General features: G+C 37.2%; 3 protein-coding genes across 3 annotated transcripts; 2 read left to right on the top strand and 1 right to left on the bottom strand.

Moving 5' to 3' along the window:
• The first annotated feature begins 5,334 nt into the window (after positions 1-5,334).
• EB1C (end binding protein 1C) lies at positions 5,335-7,961 on the top strand. Its single transcript, XM_086594965.1, has 7 exons — positions 5,335-5,592; positions 5,670-5,825; positions 5,924-6,033; positions 6,638-6,851; positions 6,926-7,039; positions 7,128-7,445; positions 7,618-7,961. The coding sequence occupies exons 1-6, from the start codon at positions 5,485-5,487 to the stop codon at positions 7,404-7,406; spliced, it is 981 nt and encodes a 326-aa protein (XP_086451091.1). The 5' UTR covers positions 5,335-5,484; the 3' UTR covers positions 7,407-7,445; positions 7,618-7,961.
• A 1,092-nt stretch (positions 7,962-9,053) lies between these two features.
• On the top strand, positions 9,054-10,243 carry LOC147520573 (putative carbohydrate esterase At4g34215). The gene is made up of 2 exons (XM_086594966.1): positions 9,054-9,579; positions 9,950-10,243. Exons 1-2 carry the CDS (start codon positions 9,115-9,117, stop codon positions 10,139-10,141), a joined length of 657 nt encoding a protein of 218 aa, XP_086451092.1. The 5' UTR covers positions 9,054-9,114; the 3' UTR covers positions 10,142-10,243.
• Positions 10,244-11,620: 1,377 nt separating this feature from the next.
• NHD1 (sodium:hydrogen antiporter 1) lies at positions 11,621-17,306 on the bottom strand. Its single transcript, XM_086592120.1, has 10 exons — positions 16,911-17,306; positions 16,646-16,822; positions 16,441-16,569; positions 16,160-16,336; positions 15,203-15,309; positions 14,414-14,534; positions 13,638-13,699; positions 13,245-13,547; positions 12,305-12,599; positions 11,621-12,214 (listed from the first exon to the last, which is right to left on the bottom strand). The coding sequence occupies exons 1-10, from the start codon at positions 17,127-17,129 to the stop codon at positions 12,095-12,097; spliced, it is 1,710 nt and encodes a 569-aa protein (XP_086448246.1). The 5' UTR covers positions 17,130-17,306; the 3' UTR covers positions 11,621-12,094.
• Positions 17,307-17,722: the final 416 nt, after the last annotated feature.

Below are 17,722 nucleotides of genomic sequence, written 5' to 3'. Positions count from 1 at the left end.
TATGTCCTTTTTATAGAATTAGCAAAGAATATTTACAAGATATTACTAAGATATTACAATATATTTTCTAAGATATTTACAAGATATTCTCTAGGTTATTTTGGAATGGAATAAAAACAAATCTAGATAATCTAAGGATATGCTGGCTGGTGTGCTATATTAGGAAGAACCCAACTGTTTTCCTTTGATACCCTCCCTCAAATTGATGTTGGTGAGTCAACAAGCATCAATTTGCTAACAAGGAACTGATGTCGTTGTCTTGTCATTGCCCTAGTAAAAAGTTCAGCAACCTGATGTTCGGTAGGAATGTGAGGTAGAGTAATAACCTTTGCTTCATAGGCATCTCAGATATAATGACAATCAACTTCTATATGTTTTGTTCTCTCATGAAACACCTGGATTTGCAAAGAATCAGTATAGCACTAGTATTATCGCCATGGAGGAAAGTTGGGTTGGTTTGAGAAAACCTAACTCAAAGAGAATCCCACAAAGCCGGACCACTTCGAAAGCAGAGGATTGACATGGCCCGATATTCACTTTTTAGTAGATGATTTTGACACACAATCTTGCTTCTTACATTTCCATGAAATAAGCAAATCACCAAAAAAAAACGCACCATCCATAGATTGAGTGCTTTGACATGTGGAAAAAATAATCCCCGATAGGGAGTCCCCAAAAGATATCGTACAATCCGACGAACAACTGATGTCGTGGTGAAGCCATAAACCTGCTGACAGTATGAACTGCATAAGAAATGTTAGGTCTAGTAATAGTGAGATAAATCAGACTCTCTACTAATTGTCGATATAAGGTAGGATCATCAAGAAGGTCACCCTCATCCTTTCTTAATTTTACATTTACTTCAAGAGGAGTATCAACTGAAGTGATATCTTCTAACCATGCAAGGTGGACCAGATCTTGTGTATACTTGTGTTGATTAAGAAACAACCGTGTGGTTGAGAACGAATCTCTAAACCAAGAAAATAAGTGAGTGCCCCAAGATCTTTCATCTGAAATATTGTATGTAAATGTTGTTGCAGCTTCTTTAAAAGTATCACATCTGAACCCGAGATGATAATATCATCCACATACACCAATAGAAAGACCATGCCATCTTTACTTTTGTGAAAAAATAAAGATGCATCATATTGACTTTGGGTAAATGAAAACCCGAATAGTGTGCTACGAAACTTTACAAACCATGCCCTGGGAGCCTGCTTAAGACTATACAAAGAACGTTTCAGCTTACAAACAGAGGTAGGGGTAGGAAGTGTCATACCAGAGGGAAGTTTCATGTAAATCTCTTCCTTAAGATCCCCATGCAAGAAAGCATTCTTAACATCCATTTAGTGTAACTACCAAGATTGTGAGGTGGCCAGGGCAAGAAGAAGCTGAACTGTAGTCATCTTGGCAACAGGGGCAAATGTCCCATCATAATCTATGTCATACTCTTATCGGTTGCCGAGGGTTACTAATCGAGCTTTGTAATGTTCCAAATAACCATCAGAGCAAAGCTTAACATAAAACGCCCACTTATTACCAATAGAATTCACTGAGGAAGGACAAGGTACTACATCCCACGTTTGATTTTGCTCAAGTGCATCGAGTTCAGCCTGCATGGCCTGTTGCCAACATTCATGTGCCACAACCTGTTTATAAGAGTTAGGAATGGAAATAGAGGAGAGAGTGGCAGTCATGGAAATATGTGAGGAAAAGTCATACCAATCAGGAGGATGAGAAACTCGGGTAGACCGTCTAGGAACAACTGCCAGAGAAGGTGCCAAATCAATTGTCACAGGAGAATCAGGAGGGTCCAAAGAAGGAGTAACCAAGGGGCGAGAGCGTCTAGTATAAACTAGACCTGGCTAAAATCGATTTGTAGGAATATCAGGGGTGAAAAAATCAGGAAGAATATAATATATAGAAGACACATGATCCGCATGAGAGAAAAAAAAACTTTTGATTTTCAAAGAAAGCAACATGCCGTGAAATGCGTAGACGATGAACATCATGATCATAACATAAGAAACCTTTCTGATGAGAACTATAACCAAGAAATGCACATTTCACAGATTGAGCAGAAAGCTTAGTTCTTTCATGCGGGGGAAGATGAACAAAACAAACACAACCAAATGTATGCAGATTAGAATAATGAGGATGATTCCCAAATAAACGAAAATATGGAGAAACATTATCAAGCACATGAGTACGTAGGCAATCTATTTATGAGATAAACATCAGTAGATAACGTTTCACACCAAAAATGAGGAGGAACAGAGGATTCTAAAAGTAAAACCCGAACCATGTCAAGAAGATGTCTGTTCTTACGTTCAGCCACTCCATTTTGTTATGGAGTAGCTGGACAAGATCGTTGAGAAAGATTTTCGCTCTTTCTTGAAAAATTGTTGAAACTCATTTGACAGATATTCGCCTCCTGAATCAGATCGAAGACTCTTGATAGAGGAATTGAATTGATTGTTAATGAGTGTAAGATAATTTTTAAAGATTGAGAAAACCTCGCTTTTAGCATGCAAGAAATAAATCCAAGTAAACCTACTATAGTCATCAATGAAGGTTACAAAATATTTGTATTGTGCATAAGAGATGACAAGAGAAATTCCTCATACATCACTATGTACAATATCAAAAAATTTGAGAAGCATGTGAACCCAGATTGAGAAAAGGTAGACTTTTGCTCTTAGCTAGCTTACAAGAAGAACAATCAAAAGACAACGATTCAAGGGAAACAGAGTTTTTATTGTATAGAAAACCAGATCGAAACAATGTATGAAGTACCTGAGGACTAGGATGGCCTAGGCGCAGATGCCAATCCTCAGGACGCAAATTAGAACTAGTACAAAAAGAAGACCATGCATAAATGAAATAACTAGATTGGGGATGCATGACCAACGGAAACAGTCGCCCTTCCTTAGGACCCTTCATCATTGTCTTCTGTGACATTTGATCCTGCACCACACAACCAGATGAAGAAAAAATCACATTACAATTATTATCAACTCTATGAGAAATGTCACCCACGACAGTAATAGGTAGAGAGCTACCATTTGCCGTGTGAACTTTATGAGGACCAACATAGGATTTGAGATTTTGAAGAGAAGTTGAATTATTTGTCATATGATTGGAAGCGCCCGAGTTGAGATACCAAGGTTGAGATGATGATTTTTTGTTACCTGAGAAGCCTAAAGCCGAGAGTGCAGAAACAATTTGGTGTAAAATATCCTGAGAGAGGTACGGTGAGGATGTGGCAGCATGAGCATGAACAATAGGAGTGGGGAACCGGAATCAAAGAACCGAATAATAAGCGACTTTCCTTCTTGGTGGCCGGATCCGACACTCACTGATGATGTGACCAGACTCCTTACAATTAATAGTTGCAAAACTTCTTAGTGCAATTTTTGGTTATGTGGCCAAAACCCTTACAACTGAAGCATTGAGTAGTGGCTGGATCCCATCTCTTGGATTGATGTTAAGCAATATAGGTGACCTGAGGAATGACAGTAGCCTGCTGTTCCATAGAGGCCCGAGTGAGTAGTCTCTGTTCTTCACGAAATAAATCCCCCAAACACACAACCAAAGAAGGAACGGGATCTTTGTTCATTAACTGATACCTCACAAGTTCAAATTCTGACCTAAGTTTCATAAGAAACTGATCCCTTTTGCTAACCTTATGTACTTGTTAAGCAATATCCAACCCATTAGCAGGAAGAGTTGCAGAAATAATATCTGAATATTCTGCCCACAAATTGGAAAAACCATAATAAAATTCTTCAATGAACAACGCACCTTGAGAGTAGTTAGCCATTTCAAATTCAAGCTGAAACCGGCGGGCAGTATTAGATTGATGGTAGATGGTTTTCAAGTAAGTCCACATTGCATGAGTTGTCTTGTAGGGGCACAGGTTCAGGAGAATCTGGGGTTCTATATATGGATCCAAGGATCTAAGACGTAATTTTGGCATCCTTGGTATCCCAAGAAGTGAATTTAGCCAGTTCTTTCCCGGCATCAAGGGCTATATTAGTGCCATCCAGATGGCCAAGAAGCTCCTTTCCCTTCACAAATAACGCAAACTAAAAGGCTGAGACAGAATAGTTCTTCCCAGCGAGCCGAATGCAAATAAAATCACTTTTCTCACAAGACATATCGAGAAAATACAATAACGCCAAGAAAACGAAACCATGCAACGCCAAGAAAACAAAAAACAAAAAAAATGTTTTAAGACAAGTGCTCCGATACCATGTCAAAGACTCAAAAATATTGTGAATAAGTACTCTCCTTGAGATACCTATGTCCTTTTTATAGAATCAGCCAAGGATATTTACAATATATTACAATATATCTTCTAGGATATTTAGAAGATATTTTATAGATTATTTTGGAATGGAATACAAACAAATCTAGAAAATCCAGGGATATGCTCGCTGGTGTGCTATATAAGGAATAACCCAACTGTTTTCGTTTGATAGTGATCAGTAATCTATTTCTTTTGTTTTTCTAATGCAAGTCGAAAGTAGCACAGGAAGATTATTAAAGGAAATGTTTGTTTGTACAGTAGACAAATTTTGTGGAGTACATGCTTCTACTGAAATAATGATAGAACCTGATGTTTGTTTTATAGTTTTATGACGTACTTATGAGCTCAAATAAAGTGATTTCAGTTGGAACTTGAAATTATTAATTCCTGCACTATTTCTCTCAAGTCTCAATTAGCAAAGGGAGGGGTTTTAGGGACATATTTTATCTTGACACGTAAACAAACTCAAAATCGTTAGGATATTTATAAGTTTCGGATTAAGCTAATATTTTGTAGATACGATCTCCTAACTATTTTAAACATTGTCACAAATAATAAAATAAAAAATAAAATCTAAACTTGTCAAATATAGTATCAAAAATAGTGAAAATGAACGGTCTACAATTAGCCAAATTTTGTAAATTATTAACTACATTTGGCAAATTTAATTTTTTTTGATTATTTGTGACAATATTTAGAATAGTTAGGAAATCATATCTTCAAAATATTAGCCTAATCGAAACTTATAAATACCCTAACAATTTTGAGTTTGTTTAAGTGTCAAAATAAAAAATCACAAACTTCCGCCTATAAATTCAATCTTGCGAGAATAAAAATTTCTACAGTCCCATTAATAAAACGCAACCCCATTATTCCAATCCAGCCGTGCATCGCCACGTGTTTGATTTGCAACAGTTTTCACACATGATAAACAATACTTTATTTATCAAACACGAAGAATAAATCCTTCCTTCAGTGACACCTGTCAGAAACGAACATAATATACGAAGTTCGATGTTCTGGTTCGCAACAAAACTTATCCACAGTTTTGAAACTACATTCAAAAACAGTAATCCCGCCCACACCTCAAAAACATTATTTTAAAAATCAAAACCCTACTTCTCTCTCTCTTTTAACTTTTGAGGACGAAGAAAAAAACAATTAATATCGAAATGGCAACAAATATCGGAATGATGGACGCGGCATATTTCGTCGGAAGGTCAGAGATCTTGGCTTGGATTAATTCCACTCTTCAACTCAATCTCTCAAAAGTAGAAGAGGTATAATCGAATTAGTCATTTAATTTCTGTATTACCAAATATCGGTTTTTATTTACCTTAAATTTATGAAAATTTAGGGATGTTCTGGTGCGGTTCATTGTCAATTAATGGATTCAGTTCACCCTGGAATTGTGCCGATGCATAAAGTTAATTTCGATGCCAAGAGCGAGTATGAAATGATTCAGAATTTTAAGGTTCTTCAAGATGTTTTTAACAAACTTAAGATTACAAAGGTTGGAAAATTCAGTCTGAATTATTATTATTGGGTATTTGTTTTTTGTTTAGAAATGTTGATTTTTTTTTTTTTTTTTTTTTTTTTTGTGGGTTTTAGCATATCGAGGTGAGTAAGCTTGTGAAGGGAAGGCCATTGGATAATCTGGAGTTCATGCAGTGGATGAAACGTTACTTTGATTCTGTTAGTGGTGGCGGCCAGTCTAACAAGTAATCTCGATTTACTCTTGTTCAATTTATTTATCTACTGATTTGTATGCTTAATTTGGGCATTTATGAATAATTTTGAATCTGAAGACATAATTTTTGGAATTAAAATTGGATTATGCTATTCTGGGGTTGTTGTATGCAAGGCCCAAAATATCATATCGATGAATACATCGGTGTACCTAAAAACCGATATATATCGGATATATCTATTTTTTTCGTGATCAGTCCAAACTATTTAAAATATCAGAAATATCGGATATAAATATATCGGAAATATATTGGAATTGTCGGATTTATATTAAAAAATGGTCAAAAAGTCAAACGATATATATCATAAATATCGAATATATTGATTATCTTGGCGATATAAAGTTTCATATCGGAAATTCCAATATATATTGGAAAAAAAGGGTTTAATATTCGGTAGATATATGTCGGAAATATCGATATCGGTGTACCAATTTACCAAGATATATTGGATATATCGGCGATATTTTGGGCGTTGGTTGTATGCATCTTGAGAGTTAAAGGATTCTCTTTTTGTAAGTTAGGTGAATATATATGCAAGGTATTTTGTTTTTGAGTGTCTATGGTTTGAATTCAGCTACAATCCATTGGAAAGAAGAGAGGCCTGTAAAGGGTCAAAGGAAGTTGGAAAGAGGGCTGCATCTGCACAACCATCAGCCAAGTCTTCAACCGCTGCTCCCAAAGTGCATTCCTCACATAACTCTCGGAAGAATGATGCTCATCCAGTGAACAATGCTGCTGCTAAGGTTGCTCGACCATCGTCTAGTGGAGGGCCTGCTTATGATGAACAGGTAACTTCAGTAACTTAACTGAAAATTCTGCAACATGTTGATTGGTAGCCTAACATTAATGTTGCTTAATACAGATCACCGAGCTGAAGCTTTCAGTTGATAGTCTCGAGAAAGAGAGGGATTTTTACTTTGCCAAGTTGCGGGATATTGAGATTTTGTGCCAGACTCCTGACATTGAGCACTTACCTGTATGTTCCAACTGTTCTTTGTATGGATTGTTGTTTTTTTGTGATTAACACAGTTCTATGTTGGTAATGCTTAATTAGTTGTTTTCAGGTGGTTGCTGCGATTCAGAGTATACTATATGCCACCGATGACAATGTCTCAGTTGTTGCTGAAGCTCAAGCAATGATAACCCAGCAACATAGGCAGCCAGAGCCTTTGAGTCCTATTCTAGAAGTGGCTGAGGATAAGCCTAAGATAGAAACTCAAAAGAGGAAGAATATCATGACCCTGGAGGTCGATGTTGCTGCTAATTCAACTTTGTCTCCAAAACAAAGGATATCGGATGCTTCTGATGTTCACTGCAGTGGTTCTCCTCTCGTCAGTTGTTAATTCTGCTCCCATATTTTGGTTGAAGATCATATTTCTAAGGTTCGAGGATAAATTTTGATTTAGTTGTTATCGTTTGGTATGAACTATCGATAGATAATCATTACAGTCTGCAGGTTGCAGCTCCAAATGTTAGGATATATTTAATTTCTCTAGAATTGTTATTTTAGTTGTGTAGTTATTTATTTGAGAAGTTCATTTGTGTTCATTTCAGGTGAAGCAAGTTACTTTTTGAGACGATTGTGTAAGCTGTGGGGGAGCTGTCTCTTCTTCTGGTTTGGGTGCCTCACGTATCGTTGCATTATAACAGCATCCTATTGAGCTGATAATGGTTAGGTCAATGTAATAGCTGGGTTTCTCTGGACATCATCTCGCTGGTCACAGGGTTAACCCATTCTATATATGATCACTGTTTCTGTTTCTGTTTCTTTTGTTTATCATAAGCCATGAACAGCTTATCTCTTTGGCTGTAGGAATTTGTCTTATTGGACTAAATGCTTTTTTTGCCCTACTCCTTACAGATGCATGACATATGAATGAAATTATGGTATTGATCCTTGTTTGAGTCTTCTTTGTAGATTAATTGTTTTTCGTTTTCTTTTCATTTCATCTTTTTTTTAATCCGAATTTTGAAGTTTTACTTGACCTTTAGATATTTTGTTGTCTCTCTAGTTCTTCAATCAGTGACTATAAACTCCTGTTTTGCCTTCGGCCTGATTTCAATTATCTCAGAAAACCAAATGAAGAAGGGAAGAAAAAAATTGTTTGTGCCTTCACAGTTTTGATTGTTTTGATTGACTCTCACTGGTAGTCCAGTAGTCTTGACGAGTCCAGCAGCTCGGATAATTGTTTCTGTTCAATAATTCAGATTCATCACTGTAATTTTAGGGAGCAGAATTTAGTTTATATTATGGGCGTAGTCCAGTAGTCTTGACGAGTCCAACAGCTCGGATAATTGTTTCTGTTCAATAATTCAGATCCATCACTGTAATTTTAGGGAGCAGAATTTAGTTTATATTATGGGCTCATGGCCGTAGTTTGTCATAGGCTCATAAACCCATTACTATTAAGCAAACTAAACAACAAATTGGTTTCATAAGGTCTCATTAGTGTTAGATTGCAAGTTTGTAACAACAATGAGTTCGTATATATGCTTACAACAGTTCGTGTTAGTGCTACTTATTACTTATATTGTGGTCTTTACTCTTTAAGCTACTTGGATTTTGAATGAATTATACATTTTGCTCTCTATAGCTGTACATCCCAACAGTCCTCTCGTATATATGCTTACAGCTTTACAAGTTGGAGCAGAGTAGAGTTACGAGGATGTAGCATATTGTTCAATATACTTTTTTTAATGTGTTGGAAAATCAGTGATATGTATAGTTTTTGTAAAATCAAATAGAAATGAGAAAATACCTAATATTTTAGATTGTTCATAAGAAAGCTTAGGCGTTCACGCTTATATATGGACTCAGAGAGAATCGTGGGCCCATATATATATTAGAACTTATACCATAAACAGATGGAACAAATCTATTATTATTAAATCACCACTAACCTAGAATTTAAAAGTCCTTATATATTCTTCTGAACTCTGAAGCCAGCAGCCATGTTGGTCTTCTTGTCGTTCACGCTTTTATACTCTGGACTTGTGAGCTCAGCAGATTATGGTCCTAAAAACATATTTCTTCTTGCTGGTCAGAGTAACATGGCTGGAAGAGGTGGTGTTAGTGGTAACAAGTGGGATGGAAAAGTACCGCCTGCATGCCAACCCAACCCTTCGATTCTCCGACTCAATGCTGGACTCCAGTGGGAAGAAGCCCATGACCCTCTTCATATCGACATTGATGTAGGTAAAGCTTGTGGAGTTGGTCCTGGGATGCCTTTTGCGAATAAAATTCTCTCGAGAATTGGATTAGTGGGTCTAGTCCCTTGTGCCATTGGAGGTACAAAGATAAGGGAATGGACGAGAGGGACGGGTCACTATAATGATTTAGTGGCGCGCGCCAATGCGTCCTTGAAGGAAGGTGGGTTGATCCAAGCACTGCTTTGGTATCAAGGCGAGAGTGACACTGTTAAGCGAGAGGATGCATATTCTTACAAAGGAAAGATGGAGAAATTCATTCAGGACTTACGTGCCGATCTTCATTCTCTTTCTCTCCCCGTTATTCAGGTATTTCTCTTTGTGAGTTTGTGACATGATTTGAGTATGTGACAGTAATGATGTTAACGAAATATTCTTCTGGTATTTTAATTTATATTTATGGGAAGAAAGGTATCCTCTGCATGTTTCTGCATTAAGTATTTTTCCTTTTGCCTTTTTTTAAAAATATATAACTCACAATTGATATCACTTAAGATATTTAAAAAGTAATTTCTCAAGATAATACTTCTATAAGAATCTAATATTATTCAAAAGTAAATGCTATTTCAGAGTTTTAAGTTTTAGAATCTTTATTAATTAGCAAGGTTGTTCCGAGCCTTTTATACATTTCTCCAGATTCCCTGTTGTAATTAAGATTGCATTTCTGGGTTTTTTGCAGGTAGCACTAGCATCAGGAGAAGGCCCATTTGTAGAGGTGGTGAGGGAAGCTCAGCGTGGAATCAATCTTCCTAATGTGACCTATGTAAACGCCAAGGGACTAAATCTTAAAGAAGATAATCTGCACCTTACCACCACATCTCAAGTTCGTCTCGGCCAGATGCTTGGCCATTCCTTTTTGAACAAGTTGTGAAGTTCTAGACAGACTAATAAAAAACAATAGTCGACTAACATTTAGCTTAGTCAAATCAGTTCGTTCGGTTACAAAGTAATACAGCATTTGTTTTTTTAAGAATTTGTAAGCCTTTTTCACATGTAAATCGGTTTAGATCTTAATTCTTAAGTAGGTCAATTATAATTTATAAGTCTTAACTCGGGCATCCTCCAATCCTGACTTCGGAGTTGGATGAACCAGCGAAGACTGAAAACCATGCTGGGAAAGAAGACAATGTAAGTGGTACAAGATTCACATCTCAAATAAAAATGATCTTATGGTCATTTCATGCATGTACGTCCTTTTTACAACTAGCTGCTTTACCTAGTTAGACTTGAAGTAGTTGTCTTAGTTGTCATAAAGTAATTTTTCTGTAGAAGTGCTAAATATAAGTGTGACTTGCTTATCACTTATCAGACCCCTGTGGTCTGAAGCCCTGACCCAAATAATGTAAGCGAACGTTTTGAAATTGAACAAAGGCTGGTTTGGAAAAGTTTCGAGAGAGAGAGAGAGAAGTAGCCTTGGCATACTACGCTAATAGTTCCAAAAAGGATCAGGCAACGGCCTTGAAAATATATGTTCCGTAAGATGAATACTGATGGAAATTGGGATGATTAGCTACCATACATTTCATGCTTCGTTTCAGAAAATATGACCAGAAGGCCGCAATGGTTTGAAACATGCTCCTCCAGCCACTTCTTCCACCTTTTTTGGTTCCTAGAATGTGGCTTCCTCTTTTCATTCACGTACGGTTGAGTGAATCCCTTGGTTGAATTGAGAAAGTAATTAATGCGTGCCTTTTTAACTGGTGTTTTCAGGCTTTCAGCAAGGATTGACGTTCGGGATGATAGGAAACAAGCATGGTATGAAGATCGAAGTATTTCAAGCTGAATAAATCCCTTTGGTGGTGTGCATATGGGGCAATCTGGTGTTATCTATATTCAGTTTATATGTGTACTATTTCTTTTGCAAACGGTCTTGTTGTATGTGTTCTACTCTTGTTTTATGACCATTGTACAACTACGGAGTGTCTTGTTATGTCCATTCTCTTCTTCTTAACAATCAGGCTTAGTAGCAACACGGAATCGGAAATGGTCTTGTTCAAAGCTAGATCTAATTCTCAATCATGCTTGGACATCAATTTAGAAAGTGCAATTTTCTATTTCTTGCACCTTCAGTTGAGTACTGGTAGATCCAAAGCTAGAGTCTACTAAGAAGAAAATTGGCAGTTGATTTGCAGTACCAATGCATCTCTATTTCATAAGAATTTGTGCTCGATAAAATGCCTTGTAGTTCAATGAAATACAAGGTTTCTCCTTTTGGACGTACAATAACGCAACCCGAGCAGACCTTCGCCTCCAAGTAATGAATATTGTGTGATGCTTCGGAATGTTTCTTAAAAGCCTAGTAAGCAATTGAAGTAAAGGTGGTAAAGATAAACGGAAAAGACACTGGAAAGAGTGAAAATTTCAGCTAAAAGAAGAATTCTATGCATAACTGGCCACCACATATATCAGCCAGCACCCATCAAAATTGATTGTCATTGCATCCATCAAAAGCAATACTCTTTACTGGGCAGTGGGCACATAATATCCACGGTATTGGGTCATATAATACCTGCTCAACCCAGTCCAATTGTCTTCAATTTCGGAGATCAATCTTTATGTTTGCATTAATCCTGAATATGGAAATTTCATCGTAGCATCTGTCATGTTCAGCAAGCACGTTCTGATTTCACCATAGCTATCTCTTGGCTGATATATTGTTTGGTAGAACCAGCAAGTAAGATATATAAATACACCAGGAATGCGCAAGACATTGGCCCTTTACAATCTTTGAAAATGGTCATTACTGGCGATACTACTTGAGACTTGAGAGTTATTTATTCTCCAGAACAAATCTACAGTGGCTAACAGCACTCATTCTCTTGCTTTATGAACCGGATAGGAATGGAACCTCCGCTAGAGTGGTCGGGAGAGAGCTGTGGAGATTATGAGTTGCTAGATAGGCAAAAATGCCAGCAGTATAACCTGCAAGAGCAAACCCACTCACCTACACACAAAAAACAAACTCAGCTGTGCGATAAACACAGTAAATTTGGTTATGTTTTATAACAGCATAGCAGTAATAGGGCCAAAGTACCTTCCGAAGGTACCAGAAAAAGTCCACCTTCTCCATTCCCATAAATGCGACCCCAGCCGCAGATCCAATAACTAGCATGGATCCACCAGTACCAGCACAATATGCAATTAGCTGCCAAAACTCAGAATCTTGAGGGAAAGATGATAAGGTGTACATTCCCATTGTCGCAGCAACCAATGGAACATTATCTATAATTGCAGATACCACCCCTATTGCACTTGCAATGAGCTCAACATTAGGGATGTGGGCATCCAGATAATTAGCCAATTCTCTAAGGAGTCCTGCAGCCTCTAGGCTAAGAAGTTCCCAAATTCAAAACTGTCAGCAAATGAACAATTAAATGTAGAAGAAACAGAAAATGTATCAGTTGTATAGCTCATTTAAGAAACGGAGGAGAGAGAGAGAGGCATCTGCTAGGCGCACCTAGGCTTATAGTATACAATATCAGGAGCTAGATATATATCATATAGAAATAAATGAATATTAGTTTAAAACAAAATTTGAGATTATTGAGATTTAAACCACGGAAATTTCTTGCTTTTCATAAAGTGCTTGCAAACCCGAGTTTTTGAGGTTACCATTGGTAAGGGGTTATTTTCAAACATTTTGGGTAATTAAATATAGTACTGAATTTCTGTTCAGTACTCTATTAATTTAAATGATAATCTTTTCAAATGTCTAAGATAGTTCAGCAATTATAACTTCAAATATTCCAAAAGTTAACTACACCCTGGGATTTAGGTGTGCTTCTGGCCTTTTCGGCCTCCGTAATCAGGTTAGACACTTAATGAGTAGGAGCACTCCAAACCATATGCATGCACAGACACTTCATTCTTATAGCAATATCGCAAGTATCCATAAAACAAAAAATTTCAACAACATAAACCAGTTGAGTGCAGTGATTGCAGAGTGCAAAATTTCCAAGAAAGTTCAATAATACCTGCTGACAGACAAAAGGATTCCAAGGAAGAAAAGGGCTCCTTGAGTATCAATGCGAGATAAAGCTTGTGGTACTTTCAACCTCAGCCTTTCAGATTCCCCATAATGAATAGCATCTGTCAAAATCCAAAGAACTCCAAGGCCAAGTAGTATACCCATGTAAGGAGGCAGACCAGTGATTGCCTTGAACACTGGAACAAACAGCAAAGCCCCAATGCCAACAGCAAAAACAAGTTGTCCTCGAGGAGCCATCTGTTCAGATGCCAAGACACTGGTAGAGTCCTGACCCTTCCCATCAACCTCGCTAAACAAAAGAATAACTAGAATAATAAGAAATCTGTTAAAAAGAAACCCAAAAATTATGTGGATGTGTTTGGTTATCCGAGAATCATACCTAGTAAAGGACATAAGAGCCAATGGGACAGCCAGAGAAACAAAAGAAGGAATAAATAAATCCTGCAGGCCAAAAATTTACTTTAGAACGAACGAGAGAGAATTTGGATTTTGGAGTACACATTTTGAAAGTATGAAGTTATATTGGTCTTCAATTACAGATTTAGGGGCTGTAACTTCCCTCTAAATGCCTTGTGGCTGGATCAGTTTTATCTACTTCTCCATTGGATAATAAACAATTAAACAGTAAGCACCAATGACGGACTGACAGTAACCACTTAAGGATGCCAATTTGCAAGGTTACAGGAACAGTTTGTCTTGATGGTTCATATCACAGTTCGGGTTTGTAACTCTAGTTACCTATAGATGGGAGAGTGGGGGTATAAGCCGTATAATGTGTCTGACTGAAACTTCATCTTTAGCATTAACTTTAAGATGATTGTTAAGGGATCCTGTTTCTGGTACAGAATTCCCTTCATGAGAATTATGAAGGAGAGTCAACATCCTGCATGCTCGAATCCAACCATGCCAGCTAGTGAGCCAGAGATATTAGCATCCCCAGGTTTGTGAGATTTAGACAATATCATCTGGGTCGTCCTGGCACATTCCTATTTTCTTCCTATTGTGATATTTAAAAACAAAACAAAGAAGAACCAACACACAGAAAAGGAGCCAGTTGATATGAATATCCTAAAGCTTTTCCAGAAACAAAAGGGTGATAATGACTATTTTAAACCAAAAAGACCTACACTTTATTAAAAAATAATTGAGAAACACCTTCATTGTTGGCAGGGTAGAGATTTGCCCATGTATCCACAGCATTGTTGTGGTAACATCACCGATAGGAGTCCATGCACCACCAGCATTTGCTGCTATCACAACAACAGCTCCAAGGAACCTATTTAGATAGAAATCAAAGGGTAAACAAGTATGAAAACATTAACTTGATGAATGATCAGTGGAACTCTAAAGGGGGATCTTTAAGAGTGGTTCCTTTTCGAGAATTTGTGTACCAGTTGGCTCAAATGTTGGTCCCCAGTGACGAGCATAGCTATCATGGTGAATTAATCTCTAATCTCCAGTTCTCTTAAAGAGGGAGTATCAAGTTGCAAAAGTTTTTCCACTCTGCCGTCGCCAATTTTGTGATTTATGCTTTAGAAAAAAATAATAATAATACAACCAGTACAGAGAAATTAGAGAAAAAAATAAAAAATAAAAATCCCTTTAAAGTTCAAATAACAATGTCGAGGTTTTCCAATGAAATGAAAATCTCTCTCTCATAATTTGACATTGACGTAGCATAAACCCAGCTACCCAAGGCTGAAGCAGAACTCCCATGTGGGCCCACTCGCTTGGGGCACACCTGAAAAAGACTAACCCCACAAGTACCATACAAGTTTGATAAGAATTGTTTTCCCAGCTTAAAGGCAATAGCTGAATTTTACAGTTCTAGTTTCCGCTTTCACCTCATTCTAATGGTGATTGTAATTTTTCCTTTACAAAAACAGGAGCGTGAAAGGCCCTGAAAAAAAAGATAAAACACAAGTAAAGCTGGTGGTTACGTACTTCCTATACTCTGAGGGCGGTACAAGTTTCCGCAGTAAGGAGACCATCACGATAGTGGATGTCAAGTTGTCCAGAATTGAACTGAGGAAGAAGGTAACAAACCCGACCTGAAATTACAACAGAGTTAGACAGACTGTGCATTGGATACCAAAAATTTCCATGCACGCAGAGGCGCTTGGCGCTTGCACATCACACACACACACACATAAATAATAAAGGTGTGTGTGTGTGTGTGTGTGTGTGTGTGTGTGTGTGTGTTTAACATAAATAATAAAGGTAGGAATGATACTGATTTATGGGGAAGAAAAACAACAAAGCCATGGTGAATCAAAAGTTCTTGTCATCACAAAGTTGAGATAAGATATCAGGACTCATTCATATACACATGGTGATGTGAGAAGAGGTCCACCGGGAGTTGAGTAAAATTATGTTTTAGCTACTGAACAAGTATGAAGGCAACACTCTGGAGAAGATGAACGTGAAGATTATACGGCCTTAATTACTTTCAGCCTTCTCTCACACAACTATATATATATATATATATATATATATATATATATATATATATATATATATATATATATATATATATATATATATATATATAACAAGGTCTAAATAATAGAAACAGGTGAGCCCTTTAGACGCCCTGGGGAATGTCCCTTAGAAGTTAGAACTCTAACAAGATGGAATCCAAAGTGAGATATTGGCCGTGTGGGGTCCAACCACGACTTGGAATCCTCTAAAACATTCCAACAACAACAGTAGTTTAAGCCAAGCATACCAAATATTAACCTCCAGATTGAATAACTGTATAAAAATGTAATGTTATTATTTTCAATGGTAAATGGTGACATTTAAAAAATAAGCAAGTTTAAAATCCTTATCCTAGAATAGAATCATTGCATAATGATGCCTGGCAACAAGAACCTGTGGCTTTTAGAATATATCACTCACCACCCAAAGAAGTGTCCGTGGCTTCCTAGTTGTTATATTGTCAGTTATCAATTTAAAACCTTGGTGTGCATCAACAATCTCTACAATGGTCATTGCTCCAAGCAAGAAAAAAACAATTTCACTGACTTCTGCAGTTGCACGGGTTAGCTCACCTACAGCTATCTCTGTTGAAGGAGCCTACACCAGAAAATATGTCATTGTCAAACCCAAAAAGTTGGATTCCTCGGTTCAGTGCGTGAATAGAAATACAACAGAATACAAAAAAAAAAAAAAAAACTGACCCCAATGCTTCGGATAACCCATAAGCTAACAGCCATCAACAATCCAACTCCACTTTTATTGAATGCTAGTGATTCCTCAAACACTATACCTGCATATCCTAATCCAAATACTATTGCCATAGCAAGATCCTGTCCACCAAAAAACCATGGGCTAAATCATTGGCAAATTAAACACTAACGCAATATTAAAGTAACAAGTATGAACCTGATTAGCTGCGACCCAGGAGTGATTAATAGCCACAGCTCCAACACCAGCTGATGCCAAAATTGCAAAAGCTTTGAACAAATCAGTCTTAGGCTGGTACGAAGCTTCAAATTCTTGGGAGCTTACATCATCAACTGAACATATTGGATCACATTTTCCAGAACCTTCCATAAAATCCTGGCGTATCCAATATCTTAAACTCCACATAACTTGAACATTTAAAAATAATTAAGCAATTATCTTAAAAACAAACAAAAATTTGAACCTCGTATTCATCATCAGTGGAAGTAGTAGTAGTAGTGTTGGATTTTTCTTCTGCTCGGACAACTACTACTACACTGGTGTTGCGACGCATTATGGGACAATTGATTCTCCATGGAGAGGAAGCTGACCGAGGTAGAAATATTGGGCGTCGTCTTTGATTAAGAGAAGCTCGTTCTTTGGAATTGCTTATCAGGTGGTATCCAATTGAGCACGTTGCCATTTTTATACAACTGAAAGATGACTCCACCACCACTGATCACTGTCTTACATAACCATTAAATGATAAAGGAACAAACTTTCCGAAATATCATTCATTATTTCTGCTAATTTTGGAACCGTCGACATGCCTAAAGAGGAAGGTGACATCTGTAACGTTTACAGGAATGTGCAATAAGAGGACGCCAACACACACTTGAAGCAGTCATTCTATACCACACAAACGAACCAACGTGTCCTTGGAAAAATCTTATAAAATGAAGATAATCAACAATTTATCACCAGTCTTGCCAAGTTATAATTAAATGGCTTCCAACGTTAAGGTATGATAAATATTATCTATCTATCTTCATTATTATTATGGCAGTGTATTGTGTGATTAATTCAATGGTATTTTCAGGAGACTGAAGTAGACACAGTAGATTATAGATCACCAGCGGGAGAGGATCAACCGGCAAAGAAAGAGAACGTTCAAATAATTCATCAGACAAAACCAGGTGATGAAACCAAGGGAGGTGTGTTATCTGATGCTACTGCAGCTGTGACTAAGACTGTGCAGTCTGCCAAAGATGCTATCTCTGGCCACCCAACCAAGGA

The sequence above is a fragment of the Coptis chinensis genome, chromosome 2 (genome assembly GCF_015680905.1).
Source record: "Coptis chinensis isolate HL-2020 chromosome 2, ASM1568090v1, whole genome shotgun sequence".
In the NCBI taxonomy this organism is placed as follows: Eukaryota; Viridiplantae; Streptophyta; class Magnoliopsida; order Ranunculales; family Ranunculaceae; genus Coptis; species Coptis chinensis.
This window is presented reverse-complemented; position numbering and strand designations above follow the sequence as displayed.